Genomic DNA, 22,573 nt, shown 5'->3' with positions numbered 1-22,573 from the left:
AAAATAGTTACATGTCTGATGTAGACATGAATAAAGCCAGTTAACGGAAGTTTCTTTGGACTTCTTCCAAGAAACCTTCTCCCCTCCTAAATAGTTTTGGTCCCTCTTACTTTTTTCTCTCCTCAATTAAATTTAGAACTCAGTGTAGCCTGGAATGTGCTTTTTGAGTATTTTGGTTTTCCATCAAAATGCCCACAGCCTGTTGTACCCTGCACGTAACTGGGAATCAATAAATGGTTTTTGAGTTCATTTATTTAGTCTTCGGAACAATGGCTTTGTAGTGAAATTTCAGTTAAAGACTTCTTCTAATCAAGAGTTGTTTCATTCTCCTCAATAATAAGATTGGAAGGTGTTTTCTTTCTTTCTGGCAGAATAAAATCTGCATGTCCTGGTGAAAGCTTAGGAAATGTATAATTGATGTATTTTTGAAATGCTGCCCTTGTTTCCTGCAATTCCTCCTCCAGGAAATCCTTCCAATTTGTCATGATGCCTAGTTGTTTCACTATGGACAGCAGCTCCCCCTGGGTGTTAACCAGCTTATCCATCACATTTCCAAGTGTGGCCTGATGTGTCTTCTCTGCCTCTTGGAGCACTTCCTGAACCTCTTCTTGCTTCTGCCTCTGAGCCATACAATAGTAGACGTTCATTTCATGTTCTTTTTCTTTTATCAGTTGGCTCACGTTCTTCTTTTGATCCTTCATAGCTGTTATACCAGTATTCAAAAGTTCCTCCATGGCCATTCTACAAAAGATATGGATTTATAAGTTAGATGGGTTAGCCGCTAAAAACAAAAAGATGTTGCCTTTCACCTAAGATGGATGAGACATTATTGCATTGTTTAGATGAGCCACCAGTCTGAGACAGGCAGGTAGAAATGAGCTTTTGGACTGCATTAACTGTCAACAATTCAAAAATATTTTTCAAGCAGGGAGGTCACTCACTGAGTTTCCTGCTGGAGGCTAAGGCGAGGCCTACTAGCCGAGTATCTGGTAGTTTTAGGGACCTGAGTCCTCTCTGGCTAGAAAAATATGAATGCAATGTGTAAAAATGAAGAAATGTAGGGTCAGAGTTCCAAACCCCTAGAGAAAGTATTTCTCTGTATCAGTCCAGCACTTCCCTTTAGCCAGAGGGGAGGAAATTGTACTCATAGTTTTATCTGAACAATACTCTATGATAGTCGCCTGAACCTTTTGGTCTCAAAACACCTTTTCACTCTTAAAATGATCAAAGAACCCAAACGACTTTTGTTTATATGGATTATATCTAGTGGCACTGATAGTATTATAATTAAAAGTGAGACATTTAAAAAATATTCATAAATTTATGTAAGGTATGATTAAATCTATTAAATGTAATTAACTTACCTTTTATGAAAAATGTATTTTCCAAAATAAAAAAAAATGGTGAAGGCGTGCCTGGGTGGCTCAGCTGGTTGAGCGTCTGACTCTGGTTTTGGCTCAGGTCATGATCTCATGGTTCATGAGTTCAAGCCCCACTTTGTGCTCTGTGCTAACAGTGTGGAGCCTGCTTGGCATTCTCTCTCTCTCCCTCTCTCTGCCCCTCCCCTGATTGCTCTGTGTCTCTCTCAAAATGAATAAATAAACTTAATTTTTTTTAATTGGTGAGAAAAGTGGCATAATTTCACATTTCTTTTTGTAAACTCTTTACTTGTCTAGCTTAAAAGCAAGGAAGATGGATTTTTCATATTGTTTCAATCTGTTGTGACATCACACATCATAAAACCATAGAAAATGCCACTATATACTTGTGAGGTAATGAGAGTGAAAAGGCAAATAACATCTTAGTATTATCAAGAAAATACTTTGACCTCAAGAACCCCCTGAAAGGGTGTTAGGGACACTGAGCAGTCCTGGGATCACACTTTGAGAACCACTGCTGAACGAGTTCACAGACCTCTGGTTGTTATGTGTTTAATTATATGAAATTTATAGCAGCCAACTGTTTTGAATTCTTACCGTGTCCAAGGCAAGGCAAGTAAATGAACATCCCATATATATATATATATATATATATATATATATATATATATATATATATATATATATATTTGCACAATATTTCCTCAGAACAAATCCCATGAGGTAGATCTATTATTACGCCTATTTTACTGATGAGGAAACAGGCTCGGAGAGGTCAAATAATTTGCCCAATTTCACTTAATTAGTAAAGTGGCAAAATGAGCAACCTAGGCAGTCTGAGTCCAGGTCGAAAGCTTTTAGCTGCTGCAATATACTCTGGTGGATGCCTTTGGTTAACCTAGTTTGAGTAGAACCTCTAAAGATTTGAGAATCAAGTAATTTACAGATGTGATTCAAATATTTAGGGTTGTTAATGAAAATCCTCCCCCCCCCCCACCTCCTAGTCTAACACAATCTTCCTAAGACTTGGCATCTGCCCTTCTTCTAACTGCTTTCTTCTAAGATACAATTCTCTCATTGTCTCCAATTCTTTCAACTTGACTTTCAAACGTGGCCAACTTCCCCAATCTTGAGGTAAACATCAGTTGTCCCCTCACCTCTCTAGCTGCAATGCTATGTCTCTCTTCTCCCTTTTCCCACCAGTCAGGCTGTATCTATGGTTAATAACAAGGGTTAACATTTACTAAGTACTTACTACCTGTCCTGCTTTAGATTCTCTCTCTCTCCCCCTCTGCCCCTCTCCCCTACTCACTCTCTCTCTTAAAAAAAAATTAAATTAAGTATTTTTTAATACAAATTACCCATAATTTTTTTTTCTCAAAAGAGGGCCTAGAAATCATATCATATGAGGAAAGACTAAAGTAACTGGCTTAGTACTTTTTGTTTTTTTTCTTTTCTCCTCCAAATGAAAGCTTGGACAATCTCTCTCTCTTCTCAAGTCTCTTAAGGATCACTACGCAGAGAGTGAGAAGCCAAGTGTGGATGTGAGGATGAGACTGAGCATATTTTGGATCCACATTAGGAAGCACATGACAAGAAGAGGCATTCGGCATTTTAACCAACCACTTCAACCACCTGCAAAATTCCTGTTACAGAAGCACTCGGGAGGCTCCCCAGTGCCTGGCAGGCATCCAACAAAAGGGATGGCAGGTTCAACTCGATGACCTCCAATGCCCCTCTGACATGATGTGAATGGTTCATGCTTCTTTCTGTAAGTGGTGGGGTCTATCTGTCATCTCTAATTTTATGAGGCTCTATTCTTGGAATTTCAGAATTACATACCATATTTACATGTAGTGCTGGCCAGAAATGAACTATTTTTGAATAGTTTTAGTATGTGTCCTATATGTGTGTGTGTGTGTGTGTGTGTGTGTGTGTGTATGTGTGTGTGTGTGTGTGTGTATGTATATGATTCAGTCTGATATTTTATAAAATGGGTTCTCAGAGAAGAAAAATAGATTATTGGGGTGCCTGGGTGTTTCAGTCAGTTAAGCGTCTGACTTTGGCTCAGGTCATGAACATGTTTTTGTGAGTTTGATTCCCACTTCAGGCTTTGTGCTGACAGCTCAGAACCTGGAACGTACTTTGGATTCTGTGTCTTCCTCTCTCTCTGCCCCTTCCCTGCTCGCAGTCTGTCTCTCAAAAATAAATAAAGATTAAAAAAACTTTAAAAACGTAGATTGCTAAATAAAAAATAGAGACTAATATATAATAATCCAACCTCATTAGACTCTTGGGGAAAAAATGAAGCATGGAAAAACCATACCAGCAATTAATTTGTGCTTTGCTCTTTAGGGCCTCTCTTAGCTCCTTCTCTCACTTTTTTGGGGACACTGTTGAAATGGTACAAGATATATAGCTCACAAGTTTAAAGAATAATATCTGTCCATTCCTTCCCTTCTACCTATTAAGTGAACTTTTCATTTTCCCCATATATTTTGCTAAGAGTACACTTTTCAACCTCCTTTCTATGTCTATCAGTAAAAATCCTGGCTCTCTTAAGACAGGATGAACCAATGCTTCATTTCCCCATTTCTTCAATTCCTAAATTATAAAGGGATTTGTTCCCCAAACTCATTTGTCATCAAGTATTTAGGGTGATGTTGAAAATTTGCCTGATGTGCCCACAATAAGCTATTAATCCATTTTTTCACTTGAACTATAGGACTGTTGGCACTATTTTAATCAGTTTTAACCATTGTGTTGTAAGGAAAATATATTCTGATTATCTGCCTGAGAAGCTGGGAACCAAAGGGCACCTGGGTGGCTCAGTTGGCTAAGCATCCAACTCTTGATTTCGGCTCAGGTCATGGTCTCATGGTTTGTAGGATTGAGCCCCACGTCAGCTCTGCACTGACAGCGTGGAGCCTATTTAGGATTCTCTCCCTCTCTCTCTGACCCTCCCCCACTCATTCTCTCTCTCTTTCTCTCTCTCTCTCTCTCTCTCTCTCTCTCTCTCTGCCTGTCTCTCTCTCTCTCTCAAAATAAATAAACATTAAAAATTAAAAAATAAAAGGAAATTGGAAAGCTGGTCTTTCAGGATTAGTGATACCCTCAAACTGAGGCGACAGGCATTATATAGGTTTGGTTGTGGGCACATCTCCAGAGACCACCCTTCAGCAGTGCATTTATATCTCAGGGTTATTTGCATTCTTAACCTTCCCTTGGTTCTACATCATTACACTACCCACTTTCCCCTCTACATGTTTGCTCATTCTGTCCTCACTCTTTTTAGTCTTTCACAAATGGGATCTCCTTCCTTCCAAGTCCCAACCTAAGATTAACTGCCTCCAACAAACCTACCTCACCACACAGCTTGCACCCTTGTTACTTGACCTTTCCAGGGCTTTCCCAGAACTTACATGTTCTTTGTACCTGCCCATCTAGCCTTGGTGTGTGGGGCAGCCATGCTTTAGTTACTTCACATGTTGAAGAAATACCCTTATTTCCTCACACTAGAACTCAGGACCATATCCACAGAAGACACTTTATAAGCTCTGGTGAAATGAGAAGGGTAGTATAATGGAAGGTCATAAGCTTTGGTATCATATAGACCAGGGTTCACATCAGGCTCTGTCACCTCTCCTCTACATGACCTTCTCTACATGACCTCTAAATGAGGTTGCTCAGTCTCTCTCTTAAGTCTCAGGGTTTTCATCTGAAGATATGGAGAATGATAGAATCCCTCAGGAAGGGATATAAGAATTCAGTGAGAAGCACACAAAGGGCCTTGCATGTGCTAGGTGTTAAATAAAAGGTAGATATCATTAGGAATTAGAGCCATGACCACAAAAATTCCTGAGCAGCCACTTCATTCATGCCTTTGTCTTGGACTAGAAAACACTTAGAAGAACTTTCCAGGCAAAGCTTGCCTGCCTGCTTGCTTGCTTTTTTTTCTTCCTCCCCTCCTTCCTTCCAGCAAAAGAGTGTGGTGTCTCCTAGATAATCTATTTAAAATCTAATCACCCCAGTCCACAAAAACGTTTTCTGTGAATTTAACATATTTGTCATAATATGTATGTGTTCGGAATACTTAAGTCTTGATAGTTTCTAGTCAAATAAAAGATCTACAGTTGAATTCTAAACACTTGTCCTTCTCCATGTATTGGTTTCTGCAAATACTCTAAGAAACACTGGAATCTAGCAATGTCTAGAAATAAGATCTGATGTACTGCAGAGTGAGTTCTACTAATTAGAACAAATTTGAAACTTTGTTTAATAAATATATTTTTTAATTTTATTTATTTTGAGAGACAGTAAGGGAGTGGGGAAGGAGCAGAGAGAGAGAGAGAGAGAGAGAGAGAGAGAGAGAGAATCCCAAGTAGGCTCCATGCTGCCAGTGAAGAGCCTGACTCTGGGCTTGAACTCATGAACTGTGAGATTATGACCTGGGCTGAAAACAAGAGTCAGATGTTTACCAACTGAGCCACCCAGGCCCCCATGTTTAATAAATATTTAAAGAATGCATACCCTGTGCCAAGCTCTCTTCCAGGCATTTGGAATACATTAATGAACAAAATGGACACTCCGGTTGGATACACGTAAACAACAGACATGGCAGTTCCCTAATTTTAGTCAACTGATTTAATAAAAGGCAGTCATCGAAAATATTCTATTCAAACCTCAGAGAAGAAAGGGCCGGGGCAGCGGCGGGGGGGGGGGGGGGGGGGGGGGGGGGGGTTGTGGTGGTGAAGGCAACAGAGTGAGGGAAGGAGCAGACACTGCAGGTACATGAGGAGTGGTTCCAGAAGCTCCTATAGGAGGAGAGGATTTCCTGTAGATGTAGGGTGGGGAGAAGGGAGAGGAGGATACAACCTTTCACCACATTGGACCACAACTCATTTGGGAGTTACCGCCTTCTCTACCTTTCTCCCAGAATCCTCTTTTACCTTTTTCTTCTGCCTCAATGATGATTTATAGCCTATGCATGAAGAAAGGTACCACTGAAACAGCCACAGCTGCAGCCCTCATTTTTACTTATCTGCAAAATAAGATTCTTAGAGGACTTTACCTTTGGCCCTGCTCTAAACAGTTCTAACAAAGAAGATTTTTACCCATTAACTACACACGAATCGATTTGTTCGTTAAGTCAAAGAGCAAAGCAAAAGAGACAAGTCCTAGACTAGATGGCAAACAGAGATTTCAGTCCTGGTTCTGCTGCTGCAGCCATGTGATCTTAGGCAAGTCACTTAACACTTGGAAACTGTGGTTTTTCTCTTGGTCCCAATAATCACTAGGGATCCTGACTGTTGTCCTGTTAAAACTGGCCAATTCCATCAAATGTTCATTGAATCCGTAATAATGGTTACTTTGGGGGCACATGGGTGGCTCAGTTGGTTAAGCATCCAACTCTTGATTTCAGCTCAGGTCATGATCTCACAGTCATGAGATTGAGCCCTGCATTTGGCCCTGTGCTGAGGGTGGCGCCTGCTTGGGATTCTCTCTCTCCCTCTCTCTTTACCTGTCTCCTGCTTGTGCTCATGTCTGCTCTCTCTCTCTTTCTGTCTCTCAAGATAAATAAATAAACGTTAATTTTTTTAATGTTTATTTATTTTTGATAGAGAGAGAGAGACAGAGCATAAGCAGGGTGGGGGTGGGGGTGGAGCAGAGAGAGAGGGAGACACAGAATCCAAAGCAGGCTTCAGGCTCCAAGCTGTCAGCACAGTGCCAATGCAGGGCTCAAACTCACCAACTGTGAGATCATGACCCGAGCCAAAGCCAGCTACTTAACCAACTGAGTTACTCAGATGCCCCAAGAAATAAACATTAAAAAAAAATGATTACTTCGGTACTCTTAAAAACAAGTAAAAAGTATTTGCGATTATGTAAAACATAAGGCTATAGTTCATCAAAAGGGCACGAATGAGACAGACCCATTATTTAAAATGAAGTCCTTGGGAGACAGAGAGGGTAGGAAAGCAGTAAGTCAGGGCTTAACAAGTTTTGCCCTATATATTTCCAAAGTGTCAATTTTATTTATAGCGTGTATTACTTGTGTAATAAGAAAAAGACCAAAAGTAACACATCCATGCTAGTGTATGATATCAGCTAGAGGATGTGAAGATTGCCTTTTATGTGTTTATGGGGAAATATTTGTTGATTTCTCTCCTTAGCCTCTTAAAACTGGAGAATCAGAATGAAAAACACATTATTTACGATGGTAGTTATCTCTTGAGAGTGTGGAGAGGAAGGAAAAATGATTGAGGAGCTTCACGTGGGAACTTCAGAAGTGTTAGCAATTTTCGGTCTCTTCGGATGAGTGGTAGGTCATTGAATATTCATGTTATTTTTGTTTAAACCACACACACATACACACACATTATACAATGTATTATGTATTGTTCTCTATGCTTGATATATTCCATAATAAAAATGTAAAAACACAGGGGCGCCTGGGTGGCTCAGTCGGTTAAACATCCAACTTCAGCCTGGGTCATGATCTCACAGTTCGTGAGTTTGAGACCTGCGTTGGGCTCTGTGCTGACAGCTCAGAGTCTCCTCGAGCACTCACTGTCTCGTGGAGGAAACCAGCAACTTAATCGTGCAATGAATGTTTTATGCAAAAAAGGATTCTCTGTCTTCCTCTCTCTCTGCACCTCCCCCACTCGTGCTTTTTCTCTCTCTCTCAAGCTAAATAAATAAACTTTAAAAAATGTAGAAACATAGGGGCATCTGGATGGCTCAGTTGGTTGAGTGTCTGACTTGGCACAGGTCATGATCCCGCGCTTTGTGTGTTCGGGTCCCGAGTTGGGCTCTGTCATGACAGCTCAGAGCCTGGAGCCTGCTTCAGATTCTGTGTCTCCCTCTCTCTATGCCCCTGGGAAATATGTGCCTCAACCTTATCCCTTTCACCAAGTTGATTTGGCCAGAGTAAGATACTGATTTGCAAATGTGTTCTCTGGAATACCTTTTCTGGGCCTGCATTGCCTCCTGGGCCATCTGTCTCTCTTCAGCCCTGGCCTCCTCCACAGCCTGGACCTTCTCCCTGTGGCACTCCATCATAATCCTTTGGATTCTATGCACCATGCGTTGTTCTGCAGCCAGGTGTTCTCTCTGTAGTTCATCTTCCATGTTTTGGTGCATCTCTATCTTGGTTTTAGCTGCCATTTCCTTTGAGAAACAGTTTGACAGCTTTAGATGTTACAGCTTTGATGTCTAAAAATGCACACTAAGAGGTTATTCAAATCATAGTTCATTAACCTGCTGGAATGTGCACCTGTGAACACTGATGATTTAAAAGAAGAGTGTGTATAATATGGAAAACTTTCATTTATATGATGCACCAGAAATGTGCAAACTATATAGCATAAATATTTATTTAGGTAATATTGGAAGGGAATATGAAAAAAGGGAAAATAGGTCTGTCTCTTTTTCCTTGATTGCCCCAAATCCTATAGTGTCATATTATCTTTACACATAATTAGAAATACATGATATGATTCTGTTAGGAAGTCAGTCCTGGAAAATGACAGAAATAATGACTGTGCCTCCAAAGTGTCTCCTGGGTGTGGGGGCCGGGGGGAGCCTGAACTCAAAGAGCTAACAGTTGCCCATTACTCTAGTCACAGGAGCTTGCTGGCTGGTCCTCCTGCCATTTGGGCATTCCAGCTCACTAGCGTTGAGGGGTCCTCTCTTGTTCACTAAAGGGACAAGAACAAATGCTCCATTACTCCAGGGCAGAAGGACCTGTGGATGCCTTTGGCCAAGTAAAGTGAGGAGGCACTAGTCAAACCAGGACTCAAGAAAAACAGATTCTCAAAGAAAACCCTGTAACCATTCTGGAAATGCCAACCAACTCCACTGTGTGCCAGGCACCATGCTGGGCCCACACACTACAAACATTAGAAGGCTAGAATCTTCCTCCTCAAGGACTCACTGTCTCATGGAGGAAACCAGCAACTTAATCATGCAATGAGTGTTTTATGCAAGAAAGGAGGCAACAATCAATTCTGTCTAGAGTTTCAAAACATTCATTTGAACATAAATTTGTATCTCTATTTCAGGGATAACAAGAGAGCATAAAGAAATTAAGTTATTTCTCATAGTGAGTCAGTCAAAGAACTAGGAACAGAAAACAGGGTTCTTAATGTCAGTTTCTTGCTTCATTGTTGGCCGTGATGCTAGGGTCCTTCAAGAGATTCATCAGTGTATTTTCATTCCAGACACCCTGTACAACCTTCTAATTACAGTGAGCACGACTGCTTGCTTTCTCTCTCTCTTTCTTTTGAACTCTACATCTCATGGGAAACTGAAATCATTTTAGATTTGCAGAAAAAAGTGTCTCAACAATTAAAATGTTTGTTAGACTACAGTTTTTTTTCAAGAGAAAGAAAGTCTTCAACTTCTCACTTTGGCTACTTCAATGGTGAAAATTTTTAAAAAAATGAATAAAACAACAGAAAACAACTTTAAGAATCTCTCCAGAGTGGCCTCAGTTCATGTATTTAGAAAAAATTTTTAAGGGAAACATTGGCTGTTTAGAAATGCCAGCTAGGTTTTCCATACTACAGAAGGCTTTGTCTCTTAAAGGACTAGAACTTTTTGGTAATAAAACATTTTGAATGGAAATATTTCTAAATGTCTGTGACGTCTACCTTACTTCATAAAAAGAGTAGAGTGAACACACTTTAACATTTCTTGGTGATCTAGGCTGGTAGATAAAGGAGAATGATTGTATTGAGCTAAATACTTTGTACTACACTTAGTAATCGTTCAAGTTTATTGGGTTCCCTGTCTCGGTTATGAATGACTCCAGAGTGCTTTGCTTTTGGAGATCTGATACCTGGTTTTTGTAATGTTTCTTGTTCTTCACATGCTATTGTGCCGAGAACTCTCTGTTCTAACTGCTGTCTGTGAGCTCCTTTTTGTCATTTCTAGTTGCTGGCATTTAATCTATTTTGGATTTGTGAAGTTGAGCAGCCACATCTGTTGGGCTCAGGCTGTCAAGTAAGTGTAAATAACATTTGAGTGGGGAATGGAAAGGTTCTGCTATGAGTAATAAGCCTGAGTTTCTGTCTTGTAGTCAGAGGCCTTTATTTAAATTCCCAGGGGATATTTTAAATTATTTCTGGGTTTTCAAGTGTATTCTCAGTAATTGAAAGGGCTGGCTGAATGGTTGAGCTTTAGATAAATGAAGTAGTACATAAAATATTTTTATTTGAATCATAGAATTTAAAAATGACACCCCAGCCCTTTATTTTGGCTGGGTTCTGAACTTGGATTCAAAGAACTAAAATGGAGTCCTTCCTTTATGTAATGATGTATTAAAAGCAAAATCATTTTACTGCCTCACAAAGCATGTGGGATATATATTTAAAGCTACAAAAATAATTCAGTGACTGACTATTTGGCAGTGTTCTTATTCAATGGAAAGCCTCCCAGTTAAATTACTTTTACTGAAATGCATTTTGAGTAAATCAGCTCATATATTGAGATATTGTAAGAAACAGCCTCATGAAACCCATCGTATTTACTGTGCAGATGTTTGACAGACATTTATGACACAACGTCTCCCTTAGGAGAAGTTTCTCTCAGCTATCACATGCAGGAATATCTGGGCCTCTCTATCTGATTTGTTTTTACCTAATGGATATGGTGATTCATTGAATTTTCGTCTTTGCATTGACTGCCAGAAAGCTCAAGGCCCAAATAGTGAAAATTGCACAGGAACTCATGCACACATACAATTTTAAGTTTTAAATTCACTCCTGACTTTATTATATTTTCTACTCTGATTTTACCTTAGGTTCCATTTCATCATTTGCTTTTTAATATTATTGTATTTGAATAAGTTAATATAAAAATCTTTTCAAAATAATGTCTGTTCATTGGGTAAGATCTTGAAATTTTACTCAACAGCAAGCATCTGAGACTTATGCCAAATTCTTAATGTTATAAAAGAGTAATACATAGTGATTTCTACATACCAGAATTGAATGGTATTTGGTTTTAGAAGGGCTTGGTTTTCTGCTCTATATATTGGTAATCTTAAACTTTAATATACAGAAGAATCAGACAGAATGCTGGTTAAAAACCTTGCCCCTGACTCTGCAGGTCAGGTGAAGCCTGGGAATCTGCATGTTAAGCTCCCAGGTGAACAGATTCTGAGGCAGGTGGTTCATAGACACCCCCCTGAGAAGCAGTACTGATGTCTATGTCTGGGTATCCTACTGTTGAAACAATCCTATGCATCCCTCTTAGATAAATCACTCTTTTGTTATATAAAAAATGTCCTGAGATGGCAGTATAAATGTGAGTTCCCAAACCCTAGACAACTATTTTAGAAAGGTCAACCCCCTTGTAACTTTTCCCCTTTCCATTTTCTTAGGACTTCCTCTACTTTAGCACTAAGTGTATCAACTCCACTCAAAGACAATGAGGTACAGTCAATGTGAGCTCCTTGAAACAGGCATCACAGCTAAATTATCCTTCTATCTGCACAACATAATGCCAGGAGCAATATTCAAAATACTGGGGCACCTGGGTGGCTCAGTCAGTAAAGTGTCTGACTTAGCTCAAGTCATGATCTCACCATTTGTGAGTTGGAGCCCCACATTGGGCTCCATGCTGACAGTGAGGAGCCTGCTTGGGATTCTCTCTCTCCCTCTCTCTCTGCCCCTCCCCTGCTTACTCTGTCTCTCTCTCAAAAATAAATAAATAAACAAAAAAATTTTTAAATGTGCATACTCTGGCTGCAGCATTGGGGCAGGGTCCAGCTTTGGAGTTTCCCACCAATTTAAAGGGGTAGCCCTTTTAATTGGGGGAGGTCTTGGAGACTGGGGAAGCAGCCAGGGTGACTTAGGTGTTAGGGAGCTTGGCGAGTGGCTATCTATCAACTGATAGAGAAGTATTTAAATGCTTATGGTCATCCTGGCAGATGTCAGCTGAACAGTAGGCCTGCCTAGACATGCTAGAAACATTCTTCATGTTTTGAACTGAAAAAGGGAATGGGTGTGGACCACTGCAGCCAACCTCTTGGGAACCAGGCCACTGGTGCCAAGCAGGGAGGATCCCACTACCCTTTAGGAACCAGAAGCAAAGCTCCCTTTGCTGCCAACAAGTTTCCTGAGGACTAAATAAGGATCTGATATACAGTAGGTGATCATTGCTGAAACAATGAATAAATGGGGCCAGTGGTCCCGGTACTATTTGTTAATTATGTTCTTAATAAGTTAGGCCAAACCTGGGGCCAGACTTCTGCCATTTTCCCTCCAGCCTCTGACCATGAATTGTCACATCTATACCATGTCCTTTCCTATACCTCCTGTGGCCAACATGTAATAGTTCTATATCCTTTTCCTTTGATCAGCTTTTGTAACTGAGGTACTGAACTAAATAATGAATTCCTGGGCCTCTGCCTGGAAAGTTTGCTAGTTACCTACAATCGTGTTTTCGAACAGGTTACAGGTTACAAAGAGGACCCTTTGTTTTATGACCTTTGGCACTGCAGGAAATATTCAGTAGCAGCTCAGGGTCCCTCTTGGTATTGCAGTAAGTGCAAATTTAGGGAAAAGGATGCAATCAGAGAGCCCAGGAGAAGGAAGAAAACAGCCTATTTCTTCATTCAGCACCAACTTGAGCACTTCTAAGTCAAGGCCCTGTATGGGACACCGGGCTAGAGTGGTAATGAGAGACAAGCCCTAATGGAGGCTACAGTCGTGTGCAGGTCAGACATTCAACAAGTAATCACACAGTCTATTTAACTGCAGTGATGGGTGTAAAAGGGGACAGGGTGTCAAGGGCAGAGTGATTCAGGTAAAGTAGTGATGTTTGAGCTAAATCTGATGAGGTGGGGGAAGGACATTCTGACAGAGACCCTGAGGTGGGAAGGAGGTGGAACACTCAGGTTTGAGGACCCAGAAAAGGGCCATGAGAGAGAAGAGGCTGGCACAAGAGATGTGGTGGGTAAGGCAGGCAGGATGGCTCCTTTGGGCCTTGAAATCCCATCAAGGTTTGGGTTCAATACATCAGAGATTCTCCTGTACCCATTCATCACTGCTGACTCTCATCTGTGAGCCTAGCATCTCTTCTGTGAAAATCCTGGGTCTCCTGACCAACCTCCGGGAGACACCCATCAAGGTTTTACAGATTTTGTTTTTCTCTTCTCCCTTTGCCAGAGCTTTCCACTGATGTATGTACTCTTAAAAAGACAACAAACAAGCCATTATAAAAACCTGTAAGTCTTTTTGATGTTCTTCTTCCAGAATCTGAATACTCATTTTGTGTTTGTCATTTGCTTCTTCAAGTGCCTTCTCGATTGCTTGTTTTTGGCGTTTATCAGCCTTTGAAAGAAACAGTCCAAATTTATAAATATTTATATATTAATATATACACTTATATTAACATACATTTTTCATGTTTACTGAAAATTAGCAACCACGATGGGGCCCCTCATCACTTGCTCCGTTCCCATCTCAAACCTCTCCCAGAAAACTGGCTGCCTTAGCCAGAGATGCCCTAACACATCCCAACCTAACATGGCTAACATCACTGTTTTGTGAACTGCTAAAGAGGGTTTTAGCATAAGCTGCTGGGTTGTCTTTTATTTGGCACTTTATTTCTTGCTTGATTGACTATCAAAGTAATGTATGCTCATCGCAGAAAATCTGGAAAATACAGAGAAGTGGAAAGATGCACAAAGCAAGAATTTGCTGAGAAAGGAGGCTGAGCACCATCCCAGATCCCCTGCATCAGGTGTTCAGAAAGAGGTTCTATTATTTTATTTGAAGAGAGTGCCCAGATCATTAGATATGATGACATTCAAATTGTAGATTACTCACAAAAGCATTGCCTTATATTAGGGTGTATAATTGATGGTTTGCAATTAATTTGAATTTTACTATTATTGATAAAGATAGAGGACTACTAAGATTTTTATTCATATATCCTTTGCACTTGGTGCATTTTGCACTTTCAAAGTACTTTAATACCAAGCTTGTGCTGGTACTAATGCTGGACAGTTCCAACACCATTTGCTATGATGTCTATGTTATAAAGGAACTGAGAAATAATGCTCTAAGCACTGTGGCTTGTCCTGCCCTCATGGAGCATAATTCTCTTCAGGAAGTCGTTTATGTTATTCTTCAGGAAGAAGTGGAGGTGGAGGATTGAGATTTTGCTTATGTGTCTGGGATCTGACTATGAACCTCAATACACTCAAATTGCCCCTATGACCCTCAGCAGTCACGGGGACAAGGTATCAAGGACTTTGGAGAGAAGAGAGCAAGGAGAGTAGGCGATAATGCAGCATTTGGGGAAAAAAAAGAGCACTTGGTCAGGGGTATTTCACACTGCACAAATGTATGGTCTACATATTAAATATTAAGCAATAATAAACAATTATCAACAAGGGTGTCTTTTTTTGTTGTTGAAGTTTTAAGCCGATGAGAATAAAAAAAGCAGGAGTCATCCACACATAGGAGCAATTTAGAAGGAAGGGAGCTCCTAATGGTGTCTGCCTCTTACTAAGCAGCTCCTATGCACCTGACATTATTTCACTGAACTCTTTCAACAGTCCTATAGAATATTATTGTTCCTCTTTTACATTTGAAGAAGCCAAGACTGCAGAGTTGGAGAACTTGCCCAAGGTCCCACAGATAGCCAGGATTCAAAATCAGTTCTGCTTATTGTTTCAGACAAATCCAAAAAGTGAAAGAACTCTAAAGATGCATTTAGGTTGATATTCAGTTTCTTTTACCTGCACCCACACATCAGCTTCTGCTTTTGCAATACGTTCTTTGAGTATTTCCTCTTGGAATTGCTCTTCTTTATTCAGAATATCTGCCCCAATATCTGTGTATTTGAGGAAAAACAATCACAAGTATCCACAGACTGTTTTTTCTTCTTCACTATTACTTATTTATTAGAGTTATCTAAAAGATATACCCTTTTAGGAGATGCCTATCTTTTCTTTAAAGGGGTACACTTTTCCATAATTAATGAGAGGGAACTTACAGCACCGTTGGGTCTTCAGACAGTCTGTTCCTGTCATCACACTTGGGCCATACAATAGGCAACTGGGGAGGTAAAGTGACAGAAAGAGCATTTTGTGTTCCTAAAATAGGACAGTGAGGGAATATTCAAGTGATATTAGCACATTATTCTGCTCCTGTCTCCCTGTCCCTCTCTGGATGCTGGCGTTCTCTCCCTCGGGAAAGAGGCAGCAGAAAATGCTTTCTTCACTCTGAAACCTTCTTTCTTCATGTGCAGATCTTCGTGGTTTAGCCGTTTCAGTTGCGGAGTAAGGGGGCAGCTGTTTAGTACTTGTCTGTCAATGGTCTCATTTAATTTCCACATAATATTCCCATAATGATAGCCTCCCTACCCGGACAAAAAAATAAAAGCCTACATAGGTTAGAGGACTACACAGATAGCTAGGACTACACAGAGCGAGACCTGCAGCCAAGCTCCATCTCTGTCTGCCAGAGCGGACTCTGAGAGGTGGCTCAGGACTTATACGCAGGCTACGAGCCTTTTCAGTGCTCAAGTCACACACATAATGATCTTTCTCCCCAGTCCAACCTCTTACGCTACCTACCCTTCATTCCAGTTATTTCTCACATCTTTGATTTGTTGAATTATTAACTTTTCATGTGATTAGGTCTTGACAATCAACTTCCTAAAATTACAAAGCATGCCTTATATTGCAGTGTCTCTCTTATGGTGCTCAGCTTGGCAACACCATTGTAGACACATGTGGTTGCCCAGTATCTCTGCTCTCCCTCCAGTAACAGAAACCATTTTTCTCAAGAATGTCCCTCTCTCACTTCATGTTGTTCTGGGGGGGGGGGGGGTTCCTGCAAATCACTGCAGCCATCCTGCATGTCCCATCACATTGTCCCCATCCTCCAGGCCATAATAATCAGCCCAGGATTGGGCACATGCTCCAGCCTGGCTAACCAGGCTCTTCTCTAGGATTTTATATAAGGATGTAAGGAGAACATAGTTTTTTTTTTCCCCCCTCTGAGATTTCTAAGCTGGAGGTAACAGCCACATAGAGCAGTCTGGGACAACTTTTATTCTTTTCCCCTCTCCTGTAAGCCTGGTTGCAGGAGTAAACAATTAGGCCAACTCACTGAGAGCAAGTGTGGCTACACTGAAAGCCCTGGAGCCAAATCCTGCTTGGGTTTCTCTGTTAAAAGGCCAAGAAATTCTATTTTATGCATGGTCTAGTCTGAGTTGTGTTTCTGTTACCTGCAAATGAACATCCATGTTTGGTGGCATTAAGAGTCTATGATACTAGATTATCAGTGAATCTAAAAACAGAGGGCAGGGGATACTATAGTAGAGATGGACATACACTTTGTAGGCTCAACACTGTGCAGATATGATTATGAAAGATCTAGGAAGAAAGGTGACTGAGCATGGGCCATCAGTGTATTAAATTTCATAAAAATGTGATACAACTGTGGGTTGCTATTATTCTTTTTTAGCCTAAATCCCATTATTTTATATTATTCTCAACCCTGATTGTACAAGAGGATTCCCGCATAGCTTTAAAAAAAATACTCAAAAAAGAAAAGACTACTGATACAAAGAATAACTTGGATGGATCTCAAGGGCATTATATTGAATGAAAAAAGCCAATTTGAAAGTTATATATGATTTAATTTATATAACAATCTCAAAGGGGTAAGATTATAGTGATGGAGAACAGATTAGTGGTTGCCAGGGGTTCAGGTTAGGGTGTGTAAGGAGTAACACAAGGGAGTTCCTTTATGGTGACAGAGCAGCTCTATGTCCTGATTGTGGTGATGGTTATACAACCCTACACGTGATAAATTTCATGAAACTATGAAACAAGAAAAAAATGCACATAAGTTCTGTACCTGAGTTAATAGTATTATTCCAATAGCAATTTCCTGGTTTTGACTACATACTAGCATTATGTAAGATATCAATGAGAGAAACTGGAGGAATACATGGGAACTCTGTTGTTAACACTTGTGAGTCTTAAACTATTTCCAAATAAAAACTATTAAAATATGAAACAAACAAACATAAAAAACCAACACATGCTGAAGCCTGATTCTGAAGGTTCTAATTTAGTGGGTCTATGTTGAATATGAAATCCAATGACTCTGTATTTAGATATTTGTAGTAAAAACAAAATTTGTTAAATGTTTATTTACTTTGAGAGAGAGAGAGAGACAGAAAGGGAGCTCGAGTCGGGGAGGGGCAGAGAGAGAGAGGGAGACAGAGAATCCCAAGCAGGCTCGGCGCTGGCAGGGCTCAAACTCATGTACCATGACATCACGACCTGAGCTGAAGCCAAGAGTCCGATGCTTAACCAACTGAGCCACCCAGGTGCCCTGTAAAAACAAAAGTTTTAAAAGCTGTGTGCACTGCTAGGGTTGAGGACTACTGCACTATGCAATATTCATTTAACATTTATACAGACATTCCCACATGCTCTTGAGTTTACTCATTAAGAACATTGACTTAACAGTCAATGACAGGGATGCTGGGGTGGCTCAGTTGGTTAAGTGCCGACTTGGGCTGAGTTCATGACCTCACGGCTCATGGATTTGAGCCCCACCTTGGGCTCTGCACTGACAGCTCAGAGCCTGGAGTCTGCTTCAGATTCTGTGTCTCCACTCTCTCTCTGCCCCAACCCCACTTGTGCACTCTCTCTCTCTCTAAAATAAATAAACATTAAAAAAACTTTTTAATAAAAACGTCAATGACAAATACAGTTCACTGTATATAAAATATTAATTTCTACCTAGTTAGATTTAATTTTGCTTATCTGGATTCAGATATCTCAGAAGGCATAAGAAGTCAATCATTAAATGCATATCTAAGAATGGATATCCACTGGCCTGGGTGTAAAAAGCCAAATCATATCAGAGATTGTAATTAATAAGTCACACTAAACATTTACTAGAAGTTAAAGTCAGTTTGTGTATTGATGTTTTTAGAGGATGATTCCAATTTGACCTCTCCCTGTACTGTAGTTTTTTCAAAACACTCTCCATTCTTTAGTTTCTCATATTTTCAAAGATCAAGAGTGAAATTAAATCAGTAGTTTACCAGGTATAAAGGAAGAGAGGATCAGAGAAGTATCTGGAGAGTCCTTAGGAAAACATTTCTAAGGCTCAAAGTCAGACTACAAACTCTGATGGGGATAAGGAGAGAAGAAAACCTGTAATTACAATCTGATTTGCTTGTATAGTAAATATTCTCAGGTTATCTCCATGCTACCTATGTTTATGTCACCAGCTACTAGTAAAGGTTATAGCTTCACTATTTATTAAGGTGTTACTTGGAGGTATTTCCTCTACTATGTGTAAGGAAGTTGCCAAAGTATGGGCCAGGGCAAATAGAACTCCTGTTTACTATTATATGCCAACAAATATTTCATTAAAGCCTCATAACCAACCTGCTAGAGAGGTATTAATATCCTTACTTAATATAGGACTCCCAACATCTCTATAAGGAAACACACTGAGAGGCTAAGTGTACTGTCTAAGGTACACAACCGGTAAACAGAGAAGCTGGATTTCAACCCATATTCTTTTCATGCCAAACAGACACCCCTGCAAGACAAGCAACTTTGATCAGAAGAGCTGATAAAAGTCAATATAGCAGAAAGAATAGCACATAATGCTATCAAATATTAGAACAAAGGAAAACAGCATTTACTTACCCAGTATATCTTTGTGAGTGTAAAAGCGTGTCTTAAATGGCTTGTATTCATGGATCCGTTTGAAGGTTTCCCCCAAAGGGGCTGGTGGAATTATTTTATTACAAACAGCACAGCAAACAAAGCTCGTGTAATTCGGATTTCGGATCATAATTAAGATGTCTTTTACTATGTGCAGTTAAAGTACTCTTAAGATCAGAAATAAAAGTTTTAAGAAAATCTGGAAGTTTAAGGAAGCTAGAAGAGGATCAAGGTTTTAGGATGATGTTAGAGGCTGTTAAGGATGAAATGATTCGCCATGATTAGGTAGTGGTTATGTGCCTAATGGTAAAGAACGGTTCTAAAAGCCTTTGCCACATAAGGTATGGGCACTGGATTTGGGAAGATTTAGGCAGTGGCTCTCTTCCAGACTTTAGCACTAAACTGTTAACTTACTTAGCAACTGTTGCTAGGTAAGACAAGCTTTGCTCATAAAAGCAACTAGAAATAATGAGGAAAGGGAGCATGGTAGAGCCATTCATTTCCCAGATACTCTCTGTACTAGTTTCCTATTGCTGCTGTAACAAATCACCACACATGGCACAAAAACAGACACATAGACCAATGGAATAGAATAGAAACTCCAGAACTAGACCCACAAACGTATGGCCAACTCATCTTTGACAAAGCAGGAAAGAACATCCAATGGAAAAAAGACAGTCTCTTTAACAAATGGTGCTGGGAGAACTGGACAGCAACATGCAGAAGGTTGAAACTAGACCACTTTCTCACACCATTCACAAAAATAAACTCAAAATGGATAAAGGACCTAAATGTGAGACAGGAAACCATCAAAACCTTAGAGGAGAAAGCAGGAAAAGACCTCTCTGACCTCAGCCGTAGCAAGCAATCTCTTACTCGACACATCCCCAAAGGCAAGGGAATTAAAAGCAAAAGTGAATTACTGGGACCTTATGAAGATAAAAAGCTTCTGCACAGCAAAGGAAACAACCAACAAAACTAAAAGGCAACCAATGAAATGGGAAAAGATATTTGCAAATGACATATCGGACAAAGGGCTAGTATCCAAAATCTATAAAGAGCTCACCAAACTCCACACCCGAAAAACAAATAACCCAGTGAAGAAATGGGCAGAAAACATGAATAGACACTTCTCTAAAGAAGATATCCGGATGGCCAACAGGCACATGAAAAGATGTTCAACGTCGCTCCTTATCAGGGAAATACAAATCAAAACCACACTCAGGTATCACCTCACGCCAGTCAGAGTGGCCAAAATGAACAAATCAGGAGACTATAGATGCTGGAGAGGATGTGGAGAAACGGGAACCCTCTTGCACTGTTGCTGGGAATGCAAATTGGTGCAGCCGCTCTGGAAAGCAGTGTGGAGGTTCCTCAGAAAATTAAAAATAGACCTACCCTATGACCCAGCAATAGCACTGCTAGGAATTTATCCAAGGGATACAGGAGTACTGATGCATAGGGCCACTTGTACCCCAATGTTCATAGCAGCACTCTCAACAATAGCCAAATTATGGAAAGAGCCTAAATGTCCATCAACTGATGAATGGATAAAGAAATTGTGGTTTATATACACAATGGAGTACTATGTGGCAATGAGAAAGAATGAAATATGGCCCTTTGTAGCAACATGGATGGAACTGGAGAGTGTTATGCTAAGTGAAATAAGCCATACACAGAAAGACAGATACCATATGGTTTCACTCTTATGTGGATCCTGAGAAACTTAACAGGAACCCATGGGGGAGGGGAAGGAAAAAAAAAAAGGTTAGAATGCGAGAGAGCCAAAGCATAAGAGACTGTTACAAACTGAGAACAAACTGAGGGTTGATGGGGGGTGGGAGGGAGGAGAGGGTGGGTGATGGTTATTGAGGAGGGCACCTTTTGGGATGAGCACTGGGTGTTGTATGGAAACCAATTTGTCAATAAATTTCATATAAAAAAATAAAAAATAAATTAAAAAAAAATAAACAAATCACCACACATTTAGTGATTGAAAACAACACCATTTACTCTCTTGCAGTTCTGGAGGTCAGAGGTTCAAAATGAGTCTTATGAGGCTAAAATTAAGGTGTCAGCAGGGCTGGTTCTTTCTGGAGGCTTTACAGGAGAGTCTGTTTCCTTGCCTTTTTTACCTTCTAGAGGCCACCTGAATTCCTTGGCTCATGCCTCACATGATGTAGCCTTTTCTCCCCCTGTGTGCATGGACCTCTATGCTTCTTCCCCTGATCTTCAGCCTCCTTCTTAATAAGGATTAAGATTATATCAGGCTCATCTGGATAATAAAGGGTAATTTTCCCATCTCAAAATCCCTAACTTGATCATATCTGCAAAGTCCCTTCTGCCATATAAGGTAACATATTCACAGGATCTAGGAATTAGGATCTGAACATCTTTGGGGGTGGGGTAGAACAGGGGGAATCATTTTTCAACCTACATTTTCTTTTAAATGGTTTATTTCAAGGGGCACCAGGGTGGATCTGTCATTAAGTGTCCGACTTTGGCTCAGGTCATGATCTCACAGTTTGCGAGTTCGAGCCCCATGTTGGGCTCTGTGCTGACAGCTCAGAGCCTGGAGCCTGCTTCGGATTCTGTCTCCCTGTCTCTCCACCACTCACACTGTCTCTCTCCTTCAAAAATAAATAAACATTAAAAAAAATAAATGTTTTATTTAAAGAATTGATTTCTTTTAGCCCAGCAAAGGAGAAAAATTAATAAATTAATATATTTTAATTAAATTTTTTAATGTTTATTTATTTTTGAGAGAGAGACTAAGCATGAGCAAGGGAGGGGCAGAGAGGGAGAAAGAATCTGAAGCAGGCTCCAGGCTCTGAGCTGTCAGCATGGAGCCCAACGTGGGGCTCGAACTCATGAGCTGTGAGATCTTGACCTGAGCCAAAGTTAGATGCTTAACCGACTGAGTCATCCAGGTGCCCCAATAAATTCACATTTTTATAAACGTGATGTTTTGGTGCCATGGCAATAAAACTGGGAAACATCACAGTATCTTAAAGGAAAAGTTACTTTCCATTAGCACTCAAAATTAATAAGCCTGGTTTTAAAAATCGCAGTTAACTAATGTGTTGTCCTTGTTTTAAAATGTATAGTCCTGCATCCCAAGAACCACCTCCATGCCTAACAAATTGGAAAAGATTGGTTACCCTATGGAGGATAAGGCTACACCAATAAATAACTTCACAGTTTATTCAGGAAATTCTTGAAAACCAATTTATCAATTGAACAGCTTGCTCCTCTGGGCAAATAGCTCTCCTATCAGAATGGATTACTTCCCTGGGCAAAAAGGTGACTTACCACTTATTAATATTTTACTTATCGAGACTTGCTTCAAGACCTAATCTACTAAGTTTCTGAGTTTTGCCCAGTCTCAACCAGATTCTCACACTGAAAGACATTCCTTTAACCACTTGAGCCCTGATTCCAAAACGCTGTACATCTCTCGCCTGGACCA

At 40.2% G+C, this 22,573-nt stretch overlaps 1 protein-coding gene across 2 annotated transcripts; it reads right to left on the bottom strand.

Moving 5' to 3' along the window:
- Nucleotides 1-234: 234 nt before the first annotated feature.
- CB2H6orf163 (chromosome B2 C6orf163 homolog) lies at nucleotides 235-19,686 on the bottom strand. Of its 2 annotated transcripts, XM_023254169.2 has the most exons (6): nucleotides 19,087-19,222; nucleotides 15,393-15,454; nucleotides 15,136-15,230; nucleotides 13,613-13,720; nucleotides 8,347-8,549; nucleotides 235-741 (listed from the first exon to the last, which is right to left on the bottom strand). In XM_023254169.2, exons 2-6 carry the CDS (start codon nucleotides 15,427-15,429, stop codon nucleotides 306-308), a joined length of 879 nt encoding a protein of 292 aa, XP_023109937.1. In that variant the 5' UTR covers nucleotides 15,430-15,454; nucleotides 19,087-19,222; the 3' UTR covers nucleotides 235-305. The 2 variants fall into 2 exon arrangements, with proteins under 2 accessions (XP_023109937.1, XP_011280773.2); XM_011282471.3 differs by lacking the exon at nucleotides 15,393-15,454 and having other exon boundaries at nucleotides 19,087-19,686.
- Between the last annotated feature and the right edge of the window lie 2,887 nt (nucleotides 19,687-22,573).

Source organism: Felis catus, chromosome B2, assembly GCF_018350175.1.
Source record: "Felis catus isolate Fca126 chromosome B2, F.catus_Fca126_mat1.0, whole genome shotgun sequence".
NCBI classification, from domain to species: Eukaryota; Metazoa; Chordata; class Mammalia; order Carnivora; family Felidae; genus Felis; species Felis catus.
The sequence above is the reverse complement of the archived record's forward strand: the minus strand, read 5'-3'. Positions and strand labels throughout refer to the sequence as shown.